The 21,191-nt window shown below is 34.1% G+C and overlaps 1 protein-coding gene across 2 annotated transcripts in view; it reads right to left on the bottom strand.

Annotated features, from left to right (window-relative positions):
* PGAP1 (post-GPI attachment to proteins inositol deacylase 1) overlaps positions 1-21,191 on the bottom strand; it is a 79,784-nt gene that overhangs the window by 38,568 nt on the left and 20,025 nt on the right. Inside the window, exons 5-13 of one of the 2 annotated variants that reach the window (XM_059168522.1) lie at positions 19,143-19,314; positions 16,606-16,763; positions 13,917-13,969; positions 13,007-13,073; positions 8,998-9,103; positions 7,677-7,732; positions 6,026-6,109; positions 2,323-2,369; positions 1,674-1,725 (exon numbers count right to left, since the gene is read on the bottom strand). In XM_059168522.1, the coding sequence (XP_059024505.1) occupies positions 1,674-1,725; positions 2,323-2,369; positions 6,026-6,109; positions 7,677-7,732; positions 8,998-9,103; positions 13,007-13,073; positions 13,917-13,969; positions 16,606-16,763; positions 19,143-19,314 (795 nt within the window). Of the gene's footprint in view, positions 1-1,673; positions 1,726-2,322; positions 2,370-6,025; positions 6,110-7,676; positions 7,733-8,997; positions 9,104-13,006; positions 13,074-13,916; positions 13,970-16,605; positions 16,764-19,142; positions 19,315-21,191 lie in introns of those variants that run through there. The other variant, XM_059168523.1, reaches the window with a different exon arrangement.

Here is a 21,191-nt window from a genome sequence, read left to right as displayed (position 1 = left end):
GGGTCCTGGGATTGCTCTCTTGCTCAGCAGGGAGCCTGCTTCCCTTCCTCTCTCTCTGTCTGCCTCTCTGCCTACTTGTGATCGCTGTCAAATAAATAAATAAAATCTTAAAAAAAAACAAAAATAAAAAAAACAAGCAGCAGTTGGGTGCCAGGGTGGCTCAGTCAGTTGAGTGTCCAACTTTTGATTTTGGCTCAGGTCATGATCTGCACATCCGACTCTTGGTTTTGACTAGGTCATAATTGCAGAGTCATGAGATCGAGCCCTGTATCAGGCTCCCCACTTAGCAGGGAACCTGCTTGAGACTCTCTCTGTCTGATATAAATAAATCTTAAATAAATAAATAAAAGTATAAGCAGCTGGAACAGCTTGTTCTGCTGTTTTGACAGCTGTTTCTAACATTTAGAAGAAATAACACAGGGTCTAGAACTAGATTAATACATTGTTGAATCCTTGAGATTAAAAATATACATAGGATTTTATTATTTAAGAGGTAACTTTTTAAAAATAGGAGCAAAGTAGCATTCTATCAGGATTTTAATAATTTATTTCTTCCTAACTCTTAAATTATAGATTAGCTAGGATATATTATCGAAATTGGAAATTTAAGGAAAGATTTGTGAATGATTATCATTAAGTATATTGTACTACTTTTGTTTGTTTTGCTCCTGCCTAAAAGGCTAGGATAGAATCAGTGACAGACATTTAAAATGCTCATATGAATCTAATCACTTTCCCACAATGTTTATCTCTTGAATACAAAAGCTATATGAATGAATACACACAAAATAAGGACAACTGAGGTAACAGAAAATATAACTGCAACCACTCCAGAATCCAGTGTGAAGTAACTTGCAATTATTCATTATATCATCAATCCTCTCTGTGAGTATAGTGCAGTTGACTATACAGATAAATAAATAACTGAACTGGACTGGAAGATGACTGAGACCAACCAGACTGGCTTCACTTTCAAGTTTATGAGACTAGTATTCATCATGAAAAAATATTTGAAGACTGAAAATTATCACTCCTGGTATAAGATTATGAGTTATAATAAACACAACTTAGAAATCAGAACATGTATTTCCCTCAAATTTTAGAACTGATTTCTCAATGATATTGTTTTATAAAAGACTTACTGACCTATCAGAGTTACTTAAGGAAATCACAAACAATTATTAAATAAATCCCATGGAGTACAAAATAAAGTAGAGTTATCCAAGTATCTGACCACAAAGTGATGTTGAAATAGATCCAGAAAAATTACTTTGCATCTCTTTGAGAGGCTCGCTTTCCTACTGTAGGTCCTCTACCCAAAACTCAAACTACTACCCTTCTATTTTAAGACAGATCATTCCAAACATACCCTGAAAATAAATTTTAAAAAATTTATCTAACTCTTGGTATGATGTTATAATATACAGATCAAATTTTATTTAGAGGACTGTTAACTTATAGTTATCTCTACACGTTAAAGAAAAACACTACATGTTATTCTCCATTAAAATGTATTTCCAAAGAAAATATTTTTAAACTGTATGTTAGCAAATCTCAAGTTCATTTAATACATAAATGAATTAACAAAAGACCATATTCTAAAATACTTATAGACTCAAGAATTTTTTATTATTTTTTCACCTGAATATTAAAATTCTAAAGCCATAATTTACCTTAATTGTTGGCAGCAGTTCAGCTTTCCATGATAAATCAATCCCTTGCCGGCTTCAAAATAAATATGAAATTTAATTAAAGGACAAATGTATTAAAACATTATAAATTATAAATAAGCTTCAGAGAAAAACGTAACCACCTACAGACCTATCAGAGAAAGTTCTAATGACAAAGTCCAGTAAGTCTAATCCAATATACTCTTATCCATACAGTCCTTTTGGATACAAAAAAATTGTTTTCCCTAGAAACCATTTTAATGTTTGCAAATAACTACTGATATGTTAATTTCCTTTATTTTTCATTCAAAATCAATGCTATTATAATGTAATGTAGCCGCAAAATGGTTTAAGAATGTATGAAGCTTTCTAAAAAGTGTGATTTAGGAGTGCCTGAGTGGCTCAGGCTCTTGATTTTGGTTCAGGTCATGATCTCAGGGTGATGGGATCGAGCCCCATATCAGGCTCTGCGCACAGCAAGGAGTCTGCTTGAGATTCTCTCCCTCTCCTTCTCCCTTCGCCTCTCCCCAATACCCCTGCTTCCCTCTTTCTCTCTCACTCTCTAAAATAAATAAATCTCTAATAAGTATGATTTGTATTATTCATATTGAGAAAAATGAACAATTGAGGCCCTTAGGTTCAAAAGACTTACCACATAGAAGTGCTGTTTATGCAGCCAAAAATCCAACTATTTGTATCCTGTTGATTAATAACACAAAGCACACTAAATATTATAGAAAATAATTACATAAAATAGGCAGCTTAACATTTTACGGTTATATGATAGGATTAGTAGGCATGATGGAAACATAAAATAGCATTATTTAGAAACATTTGCAAGCTGTTCTCAAAAGTCATATAGGTAAAGGGCAGGTAAAGAAGTCTAATGTCAGCATCGATAGGTAAAGCAAGTAACCTAGAGCAGCAGTAAGAGAAAGAGTGACCTCTCCATAGCATACTGGGTAAGGTATTCTAATTTCTGAACCAACCCCTACAGAGTTCAGCAATGTCCATGCTTTAATTAGGTAATTACATAGAAAAGTAACTAAATTTTAAGTAAATATAGAAAATGAACACCTAGTAGTCGACTTTTATACAAACAGAAAAAAAAATCCAGAGTCCATTAAAAATAGCAATTAATCTAAGTATATCTTAACGTTTATCATTTGAGTTCTCATTTGACTATCAGGTAAAACTTCTATGTAACTGAGAATGTGTTTGGATTGGAGCACAACTGCAAGGCTCAAGACAAAGCTAGTTATTACTTTATCAGGGTACCACGGGAATGTCGCAGAGATGGTAGTGGTATTTTAACAATATTACATACCTATATTCAGTCATTTAAGAGCAGTATGACCTAAGACCTTCACTGCAACTTTTTTTTTTTTTTTTAAGATTTTTATTTATTTATTTGACAGAGAGAGAGATCACAAGTAGGCAGAGAGGGAGGCAGAGAGAGAGAGAGGGAAGCAGGCTCCCTGCTGAGCAGAGAGCCTGATGCGGGGCTCGATCCCAGGACCCTGAGATCATGATCTGAGCTGAAGGCAGAGGCTTAACCCACTGAGCCACCCAGGCGCCCCATTCACTGCAACTTTTAAGGAAAAAGAGTGATGTTCCAAGATCTGAAGATCCAACTACTAAAACCCTACACCAAGATACAAGAAGGTAAGAAATACTGCTCATATTAGCTACATAAAACTTTCCTTAATAAACAGAGAGGATAATGAAAAAGATATCAATCCTTTTATCCAACTAATATTTATAAAGTCTATTCTAGAGCCATGTAATTATGCCAAGCCTTCAAGGAAAAAAATGATGAATGAGGCAGACATGGTCTCTGCCCTCATGAAGGTTAAATACAACTTGAAGACATTTTCCAAGAATATAGACAAGGAAGCTGAAAGGAAATAAATGAAAAATAATGTGGAATTTGTCTGCTCTTTATTGCTGGCAAAATACTTATATGACTCCTATATAAGATAACTGTGTTTCCCACAATAATGTAACATATAAAGCAAGGCAAAAGAAAAGATCTGCATAGCTTAGACAAGAAAAATCTAGTGAGCTCTCAAGTTCCACCCACTTTTGTAATGGGTTTTGCAGCTACTAAGGGAGCCTGTCTTCAAGGACAGCCCTTAATATGCAAGGTGTCAATATTTTATACTCTTTATACTTCCATGTATAGGGAATTTTGACTTATTCATCAAAAAATTGAAAACATATTATTCAAGCCCACCCTAAAACACCATGTTGATATAATCTGTAAGGTGTCAAAAGAACAATTTCAGGTCATCTAGCAAGCATCTCTAACTAATTATAAAAATAGTACTGAAGGGGTGCTTGGGTGGCTCAGTGGGTTAAGCCTCTGCCTTTGGCTCAGGTCATGGTCTCAGGGTCCTGGGATCAAGCCCCGCATCAGGCTCTCTGCTCAGCAGGGAGCCTGCTTTCCCCTCTCTCTCTCTGCCTGCTTCCCTGCCTACTTGTGATCTCTCTCGCTTTGTCATATAAATAAATGAAATCTTTGGGGGGGAAAAAAGCTCTGAAAATCTTAGAAAAAGTCACTCAAGAATTGCCAACTTCCTAAAGTATACAGAAAAGAAAATGCTACTTGGTCATAAAAATTTATATAATAGATCTAAAGAGAAACCTATCTACAGTATAAAATGATGCCCTCAATAGGTCGAAACCTGATTAGGAACTTTATATAGGATAGATCATGCTTAACACCTGAGTCTACTGCTAAGTCTTTAGGTCTCTAAAGTGGAAGTAAAGAAAACATAAGGGATAAAAATACATGTTAAAAGATACCACAAGAGGGGCATCTGATAACTCAGTACGTTAAGTGTCTGCCTTCGGCTCAGGTCATGAACCTGGGGTCCTGGGATTGAGCTCTATTAGGCTCCCTGCCCAGTGGGGAGTCTGCTTCTCCCTCTCCCTCTGCCCCTCACCCGCATGCTCTCTCTCTCCCCCTCTTATATGCACTCTAATACATAAATTTTTTTTAAAAAGATACCATGAGAATAAGCTACCATTAGTTTATTATTAAAGATACCATTCACATAAACTAACTCAGAGAATTTAACGGAACAGAGGGCAACTGCACATGGATTGGATATCACATGATATTAAGGAATTAATAATTAATTTTGTTGGATGAAATAATGATATTATAATTAACATGCACAATCCTTATCTGCTAGAAAGCACACTGAAGTATTTAAAGATGAAATGATAAAATGCCTAGAATTTGCTTTAAAAATCCTTCAGTCAAAAAAAAGTGAAAAAGGGATAAATAAAAATGGCAGTGTTGATAACTGTTAAAGCTATATGATAGTTATGTGAGCTTTTATTATTATATTCTACTTTTATATGGCTGAAAACTTCTGTAATACAAATTGAAAAGATTTTTAAAACTCACCACATAACTTTCTGCTAATTAATACCTATGGACCTTAATTATAGAAAAGGGATCCCCCAATAAGCCAAATGGAGAATCTGAACTTTGGCAAGGATTTTTCTCACCATAATACTGACATTCTGATTTGGAATTTAGTATTAACTGAGTTTAGATATTTTAAGCCAACAGTCTAAGGGCCAGATTCTCTTGAGATAAACTGCCCATCCAGATTTTAGGCAGAGAGATGCTAGTCTCTGTGAGAGATGAAAAACTTTGGTCATCCCACTAAAATTAGGATTCATTAGCACGTAGCCCACAATGCCTGTCTAGCATTTCTAAAGACTTTACTATATATCAAATGGCAGTTGTCTACCAACTAAGTGACAGATTCTAGTTCTAAAGAATACAAATAACCCAACAAAAGGGAGAAGAAGAAAGAAATTATGAAAAACACAAATACAAAGTGAAGAAACTTGGGGGAAAAAAAAAAATCCAGGAAGAGGGAAAAGAACCCAAATGGAGAAACAAGTTCCTGAGAGTAAGAAATGTTGACAAATAATTAAATTATTAAAAAATAAAAGTAAAAAAAAATTACTTAAATATTCCAAATATAACAAAGGCATGATATAGCATGTGACACATTTTTTGACAATACCTGATAGTAAGTATTCATTAAAAAGAAATAAGGATATTTGAACTGAATTCCTTCATCCTAAAGATTCTAAGTAAGGTAGAAAAACAGGGTGAAAGACCTGAACTAGAGCCAAAAGTATAATTTAGAAGTAAATTATCAGTTATAGAAATATTTTGATTAATACTTTTCAATCAAAACTGTTTTAGACAATATTTTTCAACTTATTAGATTTAATAATAGTTCATAGCTAAAGAAGAGATCTTAGATTAGTTGAATGTTAAAAAGAGACTTTTAGATTTACATAAAATGTACCAATTATCTTACCAGCATGGTGCTCTGACAATAGACATGAGTGTAGATTTTTCTATGATTTGCAAGAGGAAATGTAAAATATATCTTATCAGATTCCTAAAAAAAAAAAAAAAAAAGAGGGAAAACATAATAAAACCATTAAGAGTAGATAATTTCATCATTTAAATATACAGATAAAGCAAAAATTATTCTAATGTTATCATTCTTGGTGTTGTTGAGGTATTCTCCAATATTCTAGGAGTGGGAAGAAGATACAGATTTAAGTTAGGGATATCAGGGACCCTGTAGTCCTGAGTATGTCTTAGAAATAGCAGTATAAAGGCATGTTTTTTGTTTAGGTTTGAGTTTTGGCCTAATGATCAACATAAAATACATTTCTTAGCTCTGTCAACCGAAAAGGCCTAGAAATGCTAACCCACTAGTCATAAACATCTCTAGTGTCCAAATTATGGTTTTTAGACACCATTTCCCCAATAACAGAAAGAGCTCCTTAGAGAAAAAGCTGATTCAAGATCTGGGGCAGGAAATGTACAAAATGAGCTTAAACATCTTCTCATATTAGGTAGCGAAGAAACGGTAGTGAAGAAACTATTAAAGAAAGACAACTAAAGAGTAGCTTTACCAAAAGGATTCAGGAGCCTAACTTGAAATGACTTCCACTGGTCAAAGACAGAAGAATTTTAATATTTTAGATAGAAACATGTTTAGAAGATGAGTTCATAATAATACTAGGGAAAAAAAAACCCAAAACTGTTTATGATCACCAGTAGAAAAGGTTTGTGAGCCAACTCGCTATTACTGAAAACCAGTAAATACAAGATCCAAAGACCCAAGCAATTTTAATTTTCTCCTTTTCTGCTATGTTCCACTTTTGATAAATTTAGTAGATATGAAATTTCCCAGTAATGTTTCAGTTAATAAAAAAAATAACTGAATTAGAGTACCACCATTTTTGCATCCCCTAAATTAATTAATGACACTTCATCAACAGCTGTTAACATCAAAAAAAAAGAAGACAGTCCAGCCAGAACAAAAACTGAATCTGATCAAGCAAATGAATCTGATCCAAGTACTAAGTTACAGGAAAAAAGCAGACAAAGGAATATACTAAATGGTACTGAAAGAATACAATCAGCAAAGTCAAGACTGTATGCGACTCTATAGGACAAATGACTTGTTTTTTCAGCAAATAAGCTTCAAGGAAAGAAAAGCAGTAGAGGAAGTATGAGAGATTAAAAGAGCAATAAGAGACATATCAACAAATGACAATATGTGGATATTATATGTATTCTCATTTAACAATGAAAAAGAAAAAATTTAACAGTTATGATAAAACTGGAAAACTGAACATTAACAAGATATTAAGGAATTATCATTGTTTTAATATGGAAAAATATATGTAATTATCTTTTTAAAAGAGACTTTAACTTTTATTTATGTATTTATTATTATTATTATTTTTTAAGTAGGCTCCATGCCCAGCGAGGAGCCCAATGCAGAGCTTGAACTCACAACCCTGAGATCAAGACCTGAGCTTAGATCCAAAGTCAGATGTTCAACCAGTTGAGCCACCCAGGTTCCCCAAAAGTCTTTAATTTTTTAAAGATAAATACCAAAATGTTTTTGGAAAAAAATTTTTTTAATCTATTGATGGTATACTTACATTATAAGCCACATAGGTCCATTTGGATACTTTCACTGGAACCCACATAGATGTCCCTAAGGTAAAGGAAATGAATTTGGCTTGCTTTTTAAATATTTAACTATTCCTTTTATTGAATGCTCATGAAATACTTCTCAATTACAAAAGGATCTGAAAAAGATGTGATTTCCTGAACAATGGCTATTTTAAAGTAAGAGCCTGGTAGTGGGTATCACAAAGGGCACGTATTACATGGAACACTGGGTGTGTTGCATAAACAATGAATCTTGGAACATGAAAAAATAAAATTAAATTTTAAAAAAAAGAAAAAATAAGAAAGCTAGTAAGATGTTATCTGTGCTTATCACTGTTAGCATTCACATCAAGTAAAGCTTTTTTTTTTGAAGATTTTATTTATTTGACAGATAGAAACACAACAGGAGAGGGAACACAAGCAGAAAGAATGGGAGAAGGAGAAGCAGGCTTCCTACCAAGCAGGGAGCCCGATGTGGGGCTCAAACCCAGGACCCTGGGATGGTGACCTGAGCTGAAGGCACATGTTTAACGACTGAGCCACCCAGTCGCTCCCCAAGTAAAGCATTTTAAATTTTAAATTTATTTGGTGCCTTTCCTCAAAGGAAGTATCAATAAAAAAGAAATTATTTTCCAAACTGAATATAACAGTTATTATATTAACAGCAAATGATATGCTATTAAACTAAAAGAAGACTGAAAAATGACTGATACTGAAAACTTTAGTTAAAAATAATTACAGTATTTTATGTGACTGTCAGGAAATAGCAACAATTAACTCTAACTTTAAAACTTTGTACTTGTCAGGTTATTTTCAGAACAAAATTTTTATCAGCAACATCTTATAAAATTGTTTCTCTTTTTTCTCTTCCTTAATCAAGAACCTAAGAAACCACCACAGAAGCATAAGAAATAACACAGAGGACATGGGGAGATGGAGAGAAGGGAGCTGGAGGAAATTGGATGGGGAGACAAACCATGTGAGGCTGTGGACTCTGAAAAACAATCTGAGGGTTTTGGAGGGGCGAAGGGTGGGAGGTTGGGTGAGCCTGGTGGTGGGTATTATGGAGGGCACGTATTGCATGGAGCACTGGGTGTGGTGCATAAACAATGAATTCTGGAACACTAAAAAGAAGATAAAAAATAAATAAATAAAAATTAAAAAAAAAAAAAAAGAAACCACCACAGAGAAATTAATAAAACATAATAAAATTATAGTAGCTAAGTACCACAGTTGCAAAGACTTTGCTAATAAATTTACCTAAAAATAAAACTCGATTAAAAATAAAAACATGTTATTACCACCAACCTGTTAAGTCAGAAATGATTGCTGGATTTTCCTCAAAGTGTTTTGATGGGTGTCTTATAAAGTGGTGATTCAAGACTGACAATTTCTTCTTGGGATTTTGAGTTATCTAGAAAGAATGATACATTTTTGTATCTTTTAGTATCCATTGTGATAGTTCAGTAAAACTTTGCATCAAGTAATAACATAGTAAGAGACAACAGTTACTTACTCTGGGCCAGGCACTGTTCTAAGTACTGAATATGTTATTAACTCATTTAACCATCACAAGAGCTCTAAGAGATAATAACCTTTTTATTTGTATTTTTGCCAAGAAACTAAAGCACAGAGAAATTAAGGAACTTGCCCAAGGTCATACTCCTACTAACAATCTGGGCCAGGATTCAAACTCAGACAGTCTGGCTCCAGAGCCCAGACTAGTACCTCTTCAGTAACAGTTAAGAATAAAACATACAAAGGTGTGAAGAGTCAGATGAGAACTTACGAGGTCCTCCAGTCTAGCAACTCCAACACACTACTTTCCAAACTCAGACCCGTGACAATCCCACAGCAAAGAATTAACTGGTCATTAGAGAAAATATGAATTGCCAATTGCACTTCCTTGGAAACCACTTTGCTTTACCCTGTCTTACTTACTCTCATTGTGTCTAAATATCCTTTCTTTCATGAAATGAAAATAAGAGCAGACAATAGGATTTTTTGTTGTCTGTTTTAAAATATCCTAACACAATAAATGTCTGCAACTTTATACCAGTTCCTCCCTTAAAGAAATAAAAAAAATTCCTTGGGTCTAAAACCCATTCAGAATCTACCACTATTCAACTCTCTAGTTTGGGGAGGCCCTGCAGGTAAGTGACTTTCTCAACAACATAATGAGAGAATGACAAAGAAATGACAGGGAGGACCCAGGTCTAGTAAATCTTTTTAATTTCTTAGGAAGTCTCCCAGAATTTGCTTGAACATTTATTTCTAACTTGCTACTTTGAAAGATAATACATTCCAATTTTAACAATTCCTTTGAGGAGAAAGCTCTGCAATATTTAGGGCAAGTATCTGACTCCCCGTTACTTTGATATATTAAGTTAGGGGCCAGCCCTTCAAGAAATTGAAGACTGTTACATCCCCCAACCAATAAAACATTTCTTTACAGATTAAACTTCAAACATATCAACTGTTGTTCACAGAACTGTTTCAAACTCTTCTTCACCCTGACTGCCTTCCCTGGATAAACTCAAGTTTGTTAAAGTCCTCCTTATAATACAACATACAAAGCAGAATATAGTTCCTTAGATATCATGTAACTATAGTAGGAGGCAATAGAAATTTTATCTTCATTGATACCAACACAATATTTCAGCCAACTCAATCTAATACAAAACTAGTTTTTTTTAAAATAGCCACATCTGTTCACAATCAATTAAAAGTAAAAGGTCTTTTTTTGCCATAATTTAGTTAATTCGGGACTCTTCCATCCTTACTCACTCTCTAGGAAATCCATCCACTCATAAGTTTTTCAGCTGATAACCATCAGAAATTATTCTCTAATTCTGATTCCTTTGTACCACACGTTTGGGACTAATTACGCGGAGTTACAGTTTCCCTGTATATATGTTTGCTTCTCTTCCTAAAATCTTATTGAGGGATAGCAATCAGAAACTAACTTTTTATTGTCTAATATTTAGTCTAGTTGATTATACATAGTGAGTTTGTGAAACAGAACTCAGTTTTGTATTTTGACTCCTAACAATATTAGTTACCAAAAATTCTCATTTGTCCCTTAAAATGTGTCAGTAAATTACTTATCTATCCAGAATTATATTTTATTACACACTAGTATTAAAAAATTTTCTCATCTCAGGTTTTAATGGAAAGCAAGACTTATTAAAATTAGTTTTATGTAATATGTCAATTATACCTCAATACAAAAAATTGGCTTTCTACACAATTTTTAAAGACTATACCTGTCTGTGATACTACTGTTTTTTTTTTTTTTTTAAGATTTTACTTATTTATTTATTTGTCAGAGAGAGAGAGAAAGTGCACAAGTAGGCAGAGAGGCAGGCAGAGGTGGAGAGAGAAGCAGGCTCCCTGCCGAGCAAGGAGCCCAATGTGGGACTTGATCCTAGGACCTTGGATCATGACCCGAGCCGAAGGCAGCGGCTTAACCCGCTGAGCCACCCAGGCATCCCGATACTACTGTTTTTCATGGGCTGAAATGGGTTTTTTTCCCTAAGCCTAACAAATGTCATTCCAAACACAAATCTTACAATTTTAATTGATTCTGTTATGCCTAGCTGCACTCTCTCAAATTGAGTAAAAGAACATTGCCATAGTGAAGACTCATAACTAAAACAAGGTTGAAAAACTAAAAAATGTTTACATTCCATGACCACTTCAGAGTGTTAACTCTATAAGCTTATTTACTTTAATAAATATACTAACCTAAATATGGCATCTTGTGGCTTAAAATGTGGCAAAACACAATACTTTGGGTCTCTCTCTTTTTGGCGGTGGGGGGGATCTCTCTTTTATTGTATTCTTCAGGATAGATGAAAGTATCTATGATTCTAACAGTAGTTCCGAGCTTTCTGAAGGGTTAAGGAAAAAAACAAAAGCACTATCCCACTTCCAAGAGTGAAAAACCTTATAAAAGGCTTTTCTAAGCCCTAAGACACAATAAGGAAAGCAATACCTAGACATCTATTGAGAAAGAGGTCACACATACTAATCTCCAAAAAAATTGGAGTCTTCATGGGGAAGAATCCAAAAATATCTTAGCTAAATACTTTGCCAAAATGAAGAAAATTATCTAATACACAAAGAATCTTTTCTCCAAAAGGATAAGCCATAGCCACAGTTCTCAAAACGTGTTCTATGAAACAGTGAAGAACTACAAGGTGACCTGAGCTTAAAAAAAAAAAAAAAAAAAAAAGGCTGCCTAACATGAAAAATAGCAATCTGTTCCCAAATCACAGAAAAAAAATTTAAGTTCATGGATAAAATTCCTTGAATTTTGCTGATTACTAAATATCTGCTGGCAGACATGAAAGAGTAATATGACGTTTATTAATGGTGCTAGGATTTCTAGGTGTCCTATTAATTGAATTTGGAAAATCACTGGTTTATAAAGTTTATAAGTGAAATTTCATTACAAAAAACATTCAACTACTGAAAGTATGTAATTTAAGTTCTGGAGAGTTTGGGTTAATTAATTAATGAAGACATTTTGGTCCTACCAGAAAGATAAAGACACTTTTCTTAAATTTTTTTTAAATTTTAAAATTAAATTAAAAATTTAAAATTAAATTTAAAATTAAAAAATTAATTAAAAATTTAAAAATTAATTTAAAAAATTAAAAATTGAAAATTTTTTTAAATTAAAAATTTTTTTATCTGTGGTGATTGTGCAGATTTTTCATGAAAGGGTTAATAAACTAAGAATGCTAAAAATTTTTTTTTTAATTTTAAGCAAAATTGTCTATTATAATACATCATGAAGTTTACAACATATTACAAAAAAAGGATAAAACAGCTTGTAGTAAATATCTTCCTTAAGTTAAAAGGATATACATCAAATTTTAAACAACTAAAGGGGAAGAATTGCGGGAAGATTTAAAGCATCTTTTTACTTTCTCACTTTCATTGCATTCTATTATTAATAGTGATCAAAGTATCATCAGATAAAAATATATTTCTATTTTGAAACTAATTACAGTTGATATAACATATTAAGGCTTCTACTTTTGTGGAAGTTAAAAAAAAATTAAAGCCATTCCTACTGTAACAGAAGCTTTTACTTTACTAAGTAATTTTTTTTAAAGATTTTATTTATTTATTTCACAGTAGGCAGGCATAGAGGGGGTGGGAAGCAGGTTCCTTGCTGAGCAGAGAGCCTGAAGTCTGGCTTGATCCCACGACTCTGAGATCATGACCTGAGCCGAAAGCAGCGGCTTAATCCACTGAGTCACCCAGGCGCCCCTACTGAAGTTATTTTTAACTTAAAAATACATACTTGTTTAGTATCAGCATCAATAAGATCAAAGAACGCTCGAATTGTAGTCAACTGCAATTGTTTACACCTAAAGAATAAAATGTTATAACATTATAATGAAACTTTATTTAAAAATATACTTTTGATACAAATATGCACAATTCTATTACTTAATAAAATATCTGAGTCTGCTGCTCTAAACTCTAGAAGTATTTAAGGAATCATTATAATTAAGCATATATCTTAAAGTTGAACCATATAAAAAATAAAGCAAATTAAATCTTCTGCTTGACAACATCTGACAATGAACTATCATGGTCCTTCTGTTCTCCCTAAGTCTTTCTCCACCCCAGTTACAGATAACTGTCTGCCCCTTCTTTCTGTGCCTAAACTTGTGCTTCTTGCAGACACTGACTGCACAGCCAGAGGAAAGTGAAAAAAGAATTTTTTTAAAGCCAAAACATATAGTGATAAGATACTAGGGTCTATATATTTCTTAACCCTTATTAAATCTATTTATATTAAGGGTAAATCTAACTCTTACTTGGTTTTTTCATGTTCTAGGATAGTAAATGCTATATTAATCAAGTCCCTGAGTTTGGAGATTGGTCAAGCACTCTGAAGATCCTATCACAAGTATCTCTGATTCTGCCCAACTATGACAAACTCTAAAATTTTGGTATTAGACTAGCTGTATTTGCGATTCATGCTAGTAGTTCTTCAAGAGATGATTTTAGAAGTCGTCAAGGGAATGTTGGTCAAATTGAGACAAAAACCAAAGTTAAAGTTCTAAGCCTTTAAGTCAATCTTTCTTCCAAATCTTTATTACTTACGGATAAAGTGCTAACATAGCTAATAAACCAATCAATGCACTGATAGGAAAAAAGGACACCATAAACCACCAAAATAACCCTATTACATATTAACTTACCATACAATGGAAAGGTGGTCTGTTGAAACCCAGGTCTTAGGCACTGCTGAGCTCTAAAAAGGACAAGAAAAGAAAATCCAACTTAAGAAAACCACATTTGTTATTCTCCCAAAGGTTTAAAATTCTCATAAGCTAGTATTTAGAAACATGTAACATTAGTTTCACTATTTTATGATGCATAGACATATTTAAATGATGCATTCTTAGAAAGGTGATCCAAAAATATTAAGGCAGCTCCTATATAAAATCAGTATCATTACTGCTTAGTTAAGCTTAAATTACCCCTTAAAAATTATCAAAGCATCTACAGATTCCTTACTAGACTTTAATATCTAACTCTTTATTAATCTACTAAAAGGCTGAGTTTGTCACAATTATTTTAGTAATTTTAGTTTTGACTAGACTACCCTTTGATAAATTCTAAGATGTTACTTAAGTCTTAATCAGGTGTGCCTGAGAAATACCCAGCCCCGGGGAGCTTTTTCAAAATAAATATGCCTGATCACAATTCCAAAGCTATCAAATCAGACTTTTTTTTTTTTTTTTTTTTTAGGAGAGGGAGAGAGAGAATCTTAAGCAGGCCCCAGCCTCAAACCAGAGTCTAACACAGGGCGGGATCTCACAACCCTGAGATCATGACCCGAACCGAAATCAAAAGTCAGACGCTTAGAAGACTGAGCCACCCAGGTGCCCCCAAATCAGACACCACAAGTATGGTGCAGGGTTACTTATTCTGGAAAAAACCCCTAGATTAAGATATATGCTACTAGACACCAAAAGGCTCAAAAAATTAACTGTTTGAAGAAGGAAGGCTTCCTAACAATGGCACAACCCCCTTCAAGAACTAAAGACTCCTTTTCATACCAGCTAATGAATTTCCTGGGAATAGTATCTTATATACAACAGGAAACATTAAGTAAATCTGGTATTATTTTTCACAGAGTGTCTCTCTGCATTCAAGAAAGGGTTGCTAGAGCCTAAGTCCCTTAAAGGGACTCCTTCAAAAACCATCCACCAACTTAAATACATACGCAGGGTAGGTATAGGAGCAAACAAAATGTTTAAGTGCCATTATCTGTATGAATGTATGTGACAGCAGTTCAGCCTACCTTACTAATACTAATACAACCTAGGTCTCCAACTTAAATTTTCTAGTCCCGATTGGCTATAAATGTCAATTAATTATTCTTGAGATAATTGCCAAAAAATTGTTACTTCTTAATAATTACTTTTCTAAAGTAAACATATATGTAGATATATGAAAGGCTATAAGCTATTTGAGGGTTAAAATACTAAATAAAACTGAGATAATAACCAGCTTTCAGAAAATTACATTAAGAGATAAAATATTTTCATCAGAGATACAGAAATACAAGCTGCCTTGAAAGCAACAAATCATCAAATGGATTAGAAAAGAGGGACACACCATGTGCACACACACACGCACACACACACACACACACACACACACACAATTAAAGAAACCAAAGTTCTTTAAAAGATAAGCTGCAGAAGGAGCATCAATATAGCAACACACTCCAGGTCAAGACTAGAAATAATAACAATCCAATTTTATATGACTAATATCTATGCTTACTATAGAATAGGTACTTAGTGTTTTGAGGGCTTCCAGCAAATATCTGCCCCAAATATTCAACACCAAATAGAACAATACATACCAATAATGAAGTTTGAAAGATTCACCAATTTAGTTTCAAAGGTATTATGGTTATATCACAGCTCCTTCAGTAATTTTAATACCATTAGCTGTGGTTTAAGCTACGGTTAACCATTAGCCATGGCTTAATAATTTCTGTCCTAGTCCTATGTGTGGCAACCATTCAATAACACTTGTTTAATATATGAACAGTAATCTATAAGTGTGGCAATAAATGAATTGAGCAAGGGCGTATTCATGAAGAGAACAACCACAAAACAAAGGACTAGCTCCTAAAAAGCAAAAGAAATACTGGATTTCTTTTTAGAAATTAGGTTCTATTTGGAGATGATGTGCAGTATACACATCTATATATACTACATACAATATCTGCAGACTGTGTAGAGTTAAAAAGTTCAGATCTTAACTGAAGACTTCAAGTTTGAAAACATAAGAAATAATTTAAGTCCTAAAAGGAAACTTGAACTCACTTTACAGAGGCTATGTATCCCCATTAAAGACCAAATACTTGATGTCCTAACAGGGAAGAATAATTAGCAAATTAATCAATCAGGGTTCTGTTAAACTAGCAAAGCTAATTTTTAAATTTTTAAATTGATAAACCTTTATTCAAGTTTAGCACTCAAGAGTCTGATATTCCATTTCTACCATAAATAGCACTCAGATATAACCGGGGGCCCCTGGACTTCAGTCCATACTTTCTTACAATTAAAACTCTCATCAATGGGTAGGTACTTATTTTAAACAAGGAACCACTATTTATTAAGAGTCACTTTCATAAATAAATCATTTTCATGAACTCTAAGATCTTTTTCACTTTCTGTGCACCCATGCCTCTGCCTTCCCAACACAATCATATTCATTCCTTCATATTCTCTCACACGCGTGCACATATACACATAGCGACACTACACCAACTCAGTAGTCATTTTCAAACAACTACATATTTCTCCTTTCATATCCCATTGTATCCATTCTGTTTCTTTTTCAGTAGAATCTTAAAAAGATTACCACAACGGATAAGGCACTGGTATGATGGCTTAATTTTGGTAGAAAAGTCAGTCCTGAACGAACTTGGTAATCCCGGAATCCTCCAGCTACAGAAAGTATGGTTAAATTTATATGTCTAGCATTTAGAATCCAATAGTTGTTTACAGTCATATAAAAATCTGGTAGGAAATAAAGACACATATTAAAAATTAGTCACTCCCTGCAACACTAAAGTATCTATGATACTATTATTAAATTGAATTTCTATTTGAGCCATACTGCATTGTTTATAAACAATGTTATTCACGTTTCCCTATTCTGAGTAAAATCAGAATCTTTACAGAGTCTGTTTTCCCCTTACGTAAGACTATGAATACTAAAAGTTACTGAAGTTATCAATAAGGAAAAAAGATACCCAAACTTTTTTAGTTTTAACAACTCCATACAAAAACAGGTCTCTACATTCCACAAGAATGCTGCTAGATCATGAGCTACACAGTATTGCAAGTAGAAACCCCTAAAATTCTTCCAAAGATACAAGTTCACTATGTTAAAGAATTATAGATCTTCCTAATCACAGCAGTGTGAGAGCTTAGCAACTCTCTACTGTGGGCAGCCACCACTACACAAAGTACTATGTCAGTTCTTAAAATACAATGAGGACAACAACAATCACTTTAGTCTTGGGACTTAATGCTGCTATGGAAAATCTAAGGGTTAAGAAGGTTCCACCCATTTAGAGTAAGTAACAGGTAGTTCAATAGGATGAATATGCAATTTTTCCACTTTATCTATGGAAGATGAGAAAAATACAGCATCAAAGATTTGAGGCAAGGGCAGAGGAGCTCTCATTTCCCTTTCGGATTATCAAAACTTAATATACTTTGATCCTGGCATTTGATCCCATTGAGGGCTTCAACATTTTGGAACAGCAAACTCCGCCCACTGAAGATCTCAGCAGTATTCACTTAGAATGTGATTAAGGATTCCCAATTCCTAACATTCCTAACATCTGCAGGTCCTGGGACAAGAATACTAATGGGGTACACATGGCCTTGTCTAAATACTTAAAATTAAAAATTTAAATTAAGGTAAAAATTCCAGCTAACACACTGTTAAATCAAATACATTTTCTCTGCCTACCTTGACAAATATATCATTGAAATAATCTGGAAGGCCAAGATCAAATTTCAAATTCCAGGACACCCCACCGATGAATACTAGATTATGGCAGCACAGGAAGGGCAGATCTCTGACACATCACTGAACTATCATCTCTTCTTTCCCATCCTGCATTATAAGGATGCAGGATGTCCAAGCTCTATCTGTATCTCATGCAGAGCCATTCCTTAGCCACAATTCAAGTCTACTTACAACCCTGCCCTTAGGTAAGATTCAGGTAGGAAGCCCACACAGGCCATGGAAGAAGTCTGCAGGCCTGGTTACCTAGATCATCTTCCAGAAGTAAAGGCACAACCTTCAAGTGGGGAGGCTGCCTGGCCTATATAATCCTCACCTCGTGGAGAATGGCAATGCCAGAGCAGAGCCCTCTAAGGTGTGGAGCCCAGTGCACAGCTTCCTTCCTCCTACTTAAGGCTAGTATTTCTATCAAGTATAAACAGGGAATGTACTTCAGAAGGTCATACAGGTCTCCTAAAAACGTAGGATCTGCCACCCCTTGAACTTTTGTTTTTTCATTCTAATTCTGGCTTAATGAAAAATGAAATAAATACAGAATAAATAAGAAAGAGGCTTACTGATTACTAGAAAGGCAATCTGACCCTAAGAATTACTTTCAGCCTGAACATTTTAGAGGCAGACCATCGCTACCCTTCAAAACCAATAAAATCAGACTCTCTTGAAGCTCTTTCCTCAAGATAATGCAAATTTTGATAGGGTAAGAAGTGGCGTAAATTTACTGATGAGGAAAATATTCTTTGTTTTCAAGGACTTTATTCTATCATACCACACCTCAATAAACAGTGAAGATAATACTTGACTTTCTTTAAACATGCAAATAATAGTACCTACCTCAAAGGACTGCTCTAAGCATCAAGTGAGATAATATTACATCATGTAGAGTCCTTAATACAACACCCAAAATACAGTAAATAAATATTAGCAATTCTAGCACACCATATAAAGCATTAGTAGATCTATTTATTTAAAAAGAAGCCATTTCTACTGTTTCACTTACATATAAGCTTATTTTGAATAGAGTACTGGAAGAGTTAACAAAACACAGGAATTTTAAACATACTTTAAGAGACAGAGTCATCCCCAAAAGTAATTAAACTGATTCCCAAATGTCTAGGGATTATGAGACACAGCTCTCCATGGTGGGACACTATGGACAGAGAAATTTAACAACAGTTTCAATTATTAGCTTCAGTTGAAAGTCACAAAGAAAGATGCTAAGAAATGGAGGTGTTAATTTGAAACTGAGTTGCTTCACACATGGATAAATCTGCAGCACACTCTTAGAGGTAGATGTGAGGATCTGTTTAATCTTAAACAACAATGGAGAGGTCGGTTAGTGTTTATGTAATAGTACTTACCTGTTATGAAACGATCTAATGGCATCACAGGAGCAACATGAGGGGTGGCTTGTGTGATAAGAAGATTTATCAGATCTTGTTTAAAATTTTTCAGTGTAAGCAATGCTCTTGCAACAAGGCCACCCATAGAATGACCAATTATTGCCACACTTTTTGGAGCAAATTCTTGACCCTATTTAAAAAAAAAAAAAAAATCACCAAGGCGCAGTGAAGTCTTAGTATCGTAACAAAAATATTAAACATTTCCCTCTACTTATGAGCAATTTTATAAGAAAAAGAAAATTAAACTATTTATATAACTTTGTATAAGATACAGAAATACATTTATATTGACTTGTAATTAGTATGTACACACTATTTTGTATTCTGTCAAATATTTTTAATAGCTACACTTTGGTTTTCTGATCCCAAATCAGAACACCTGGCCTAGTATATCATGTCTTACAATTTGTTATATTGGATATAAGAGTTGTAATTATATTTGGTGTATACCAGAATATTAGATTTTATAGGATATAAGAAGTAATATCATTTATTTAAAATTGAAATCACCACAAAAATTCAGAATTATGGTTACCGTGGCAATATAGTATCTAATCATATTGATATATCTTACCAAGTTACTTCTCTATGGTGCACATGGGTTTAAAGAGACCAGCATTCCATAACATTTATTCACTGACAATCACCTATTTTTAAAATAAGCACTGCTTTTTAAAAGTCTTTTGTCTCTATATAGTATCCTCAGTTTCACTACCAAACTTTTGCGTACTGCCCTCCACACTGATCCTTCACCTATGACTTCTCTCCCGTCACTATGAATAAATTGGACCTTATGCAGAATAACATAGTAAACCTGACACTGCTATCCTTATAATGGACTGAATATAAGTTGGCTCTGGGCTGTAGTCTGGGACCTTAGATTCTCAGATATTCCCATCATTTCCTAAATAGTAAAATTAAAGCTCACTATGCTAAATCTGTTTTTGCAAAAAATACGGTTTATGGTGAATACCTACTGTCCTTCTGGTTGGGTTTTTGGTACATGTTAGGCACAGGGTATCTATGTGGCCAGGCCCCAATGAAAAATTAGGGGCACTGAATTTCTCATGAGCATCTCTCATAGACAACACTTCACCCATTACAACTCATTGCTATCCAAATTAAATGCATCTGGTGTGACTCCCCTGCAAGAACGTTTAGAAGCTTACACCTGGTTTCCTCTAGATTTCACCCATCTACCTTTTCCTCTTTTTTAAAAAAAATATTTTATTTTTGAGTAATCTTTATATTCAATATGGGGCTCGAACTCACAACCTGAGGTCAAGAGTCACATCTTCTACCAACTGAGTTGGTTGGGCACCCCACCCCAAGCACCTTTTCTTTGCTGATGTTGCTTTATATCCTTTCACTGTAATAAATCATAACCATGAGTACAACTATATGCTGAGTCCTATGAGTCTTTCTGGACAATCATCTGGGAATAGTCTTGGTGATCCCCAACATAGACCTGATCTTAGAAAAAGTCAAACTCTCCATATGTGCTCTGAAACCCTCCCCCTTGGCCTTCTTAAGTACATTACTCCAGCAATTCTTCTCACTTTTTTCTTGCATTGTTATTTCTCCCTCACTACCAAATCATTCTTGCCAGTACATAAATACAATACTATTTCCCTTAAAAAAGAAACTACTCCCACTTTGCCCTTGGTGACCACATCTTGCTCTACGTATCTACAGCATAACTCATCAGAAAAGCTGCCTCTATTACTTGCTGTCCCCAGCTTCTCAACCTCCATACTTGTAAACTCATCAGTTTAATCCAATCAGGCTTTCACCTCAACACTCCTCCAAAAGCATTATCAAGTCACCAAGGAATCGAACTGCCAATTCTCAATCCTCATTTTATTTGAATTATCAGCAGGATTTGACATAGATTACTTCTTCTTTAAAATGATTTATTTTGTTTCCTTGTCCATATGATTCTCCTTTTACCTCACTGGTTGCTTCTTTTTAGTTTCCTGCCATTTCCTTCTCATTTCTCCTCATTTC

Source organism: Mustela lutreola, chromosome 3 (assembly GCF_030435805.1).
Source record: "Mustela lutreola isolate mMusLut2 chromosome 3, mMusLut2.pri, whole genome shotgun sequence".
Taxonomy (NCBI): domain Eukaryota; kingdom Metazoa; phylum Chordata; class Mammalia; order Carnivora; family Mustelidae; genus Mustela; species Mustela lutreola.
The sequence above is the reverse complement of the archived record's forward strand: the minus strand, read 5'-3'. Positions and strand labels throughout refer to the sequence as shown.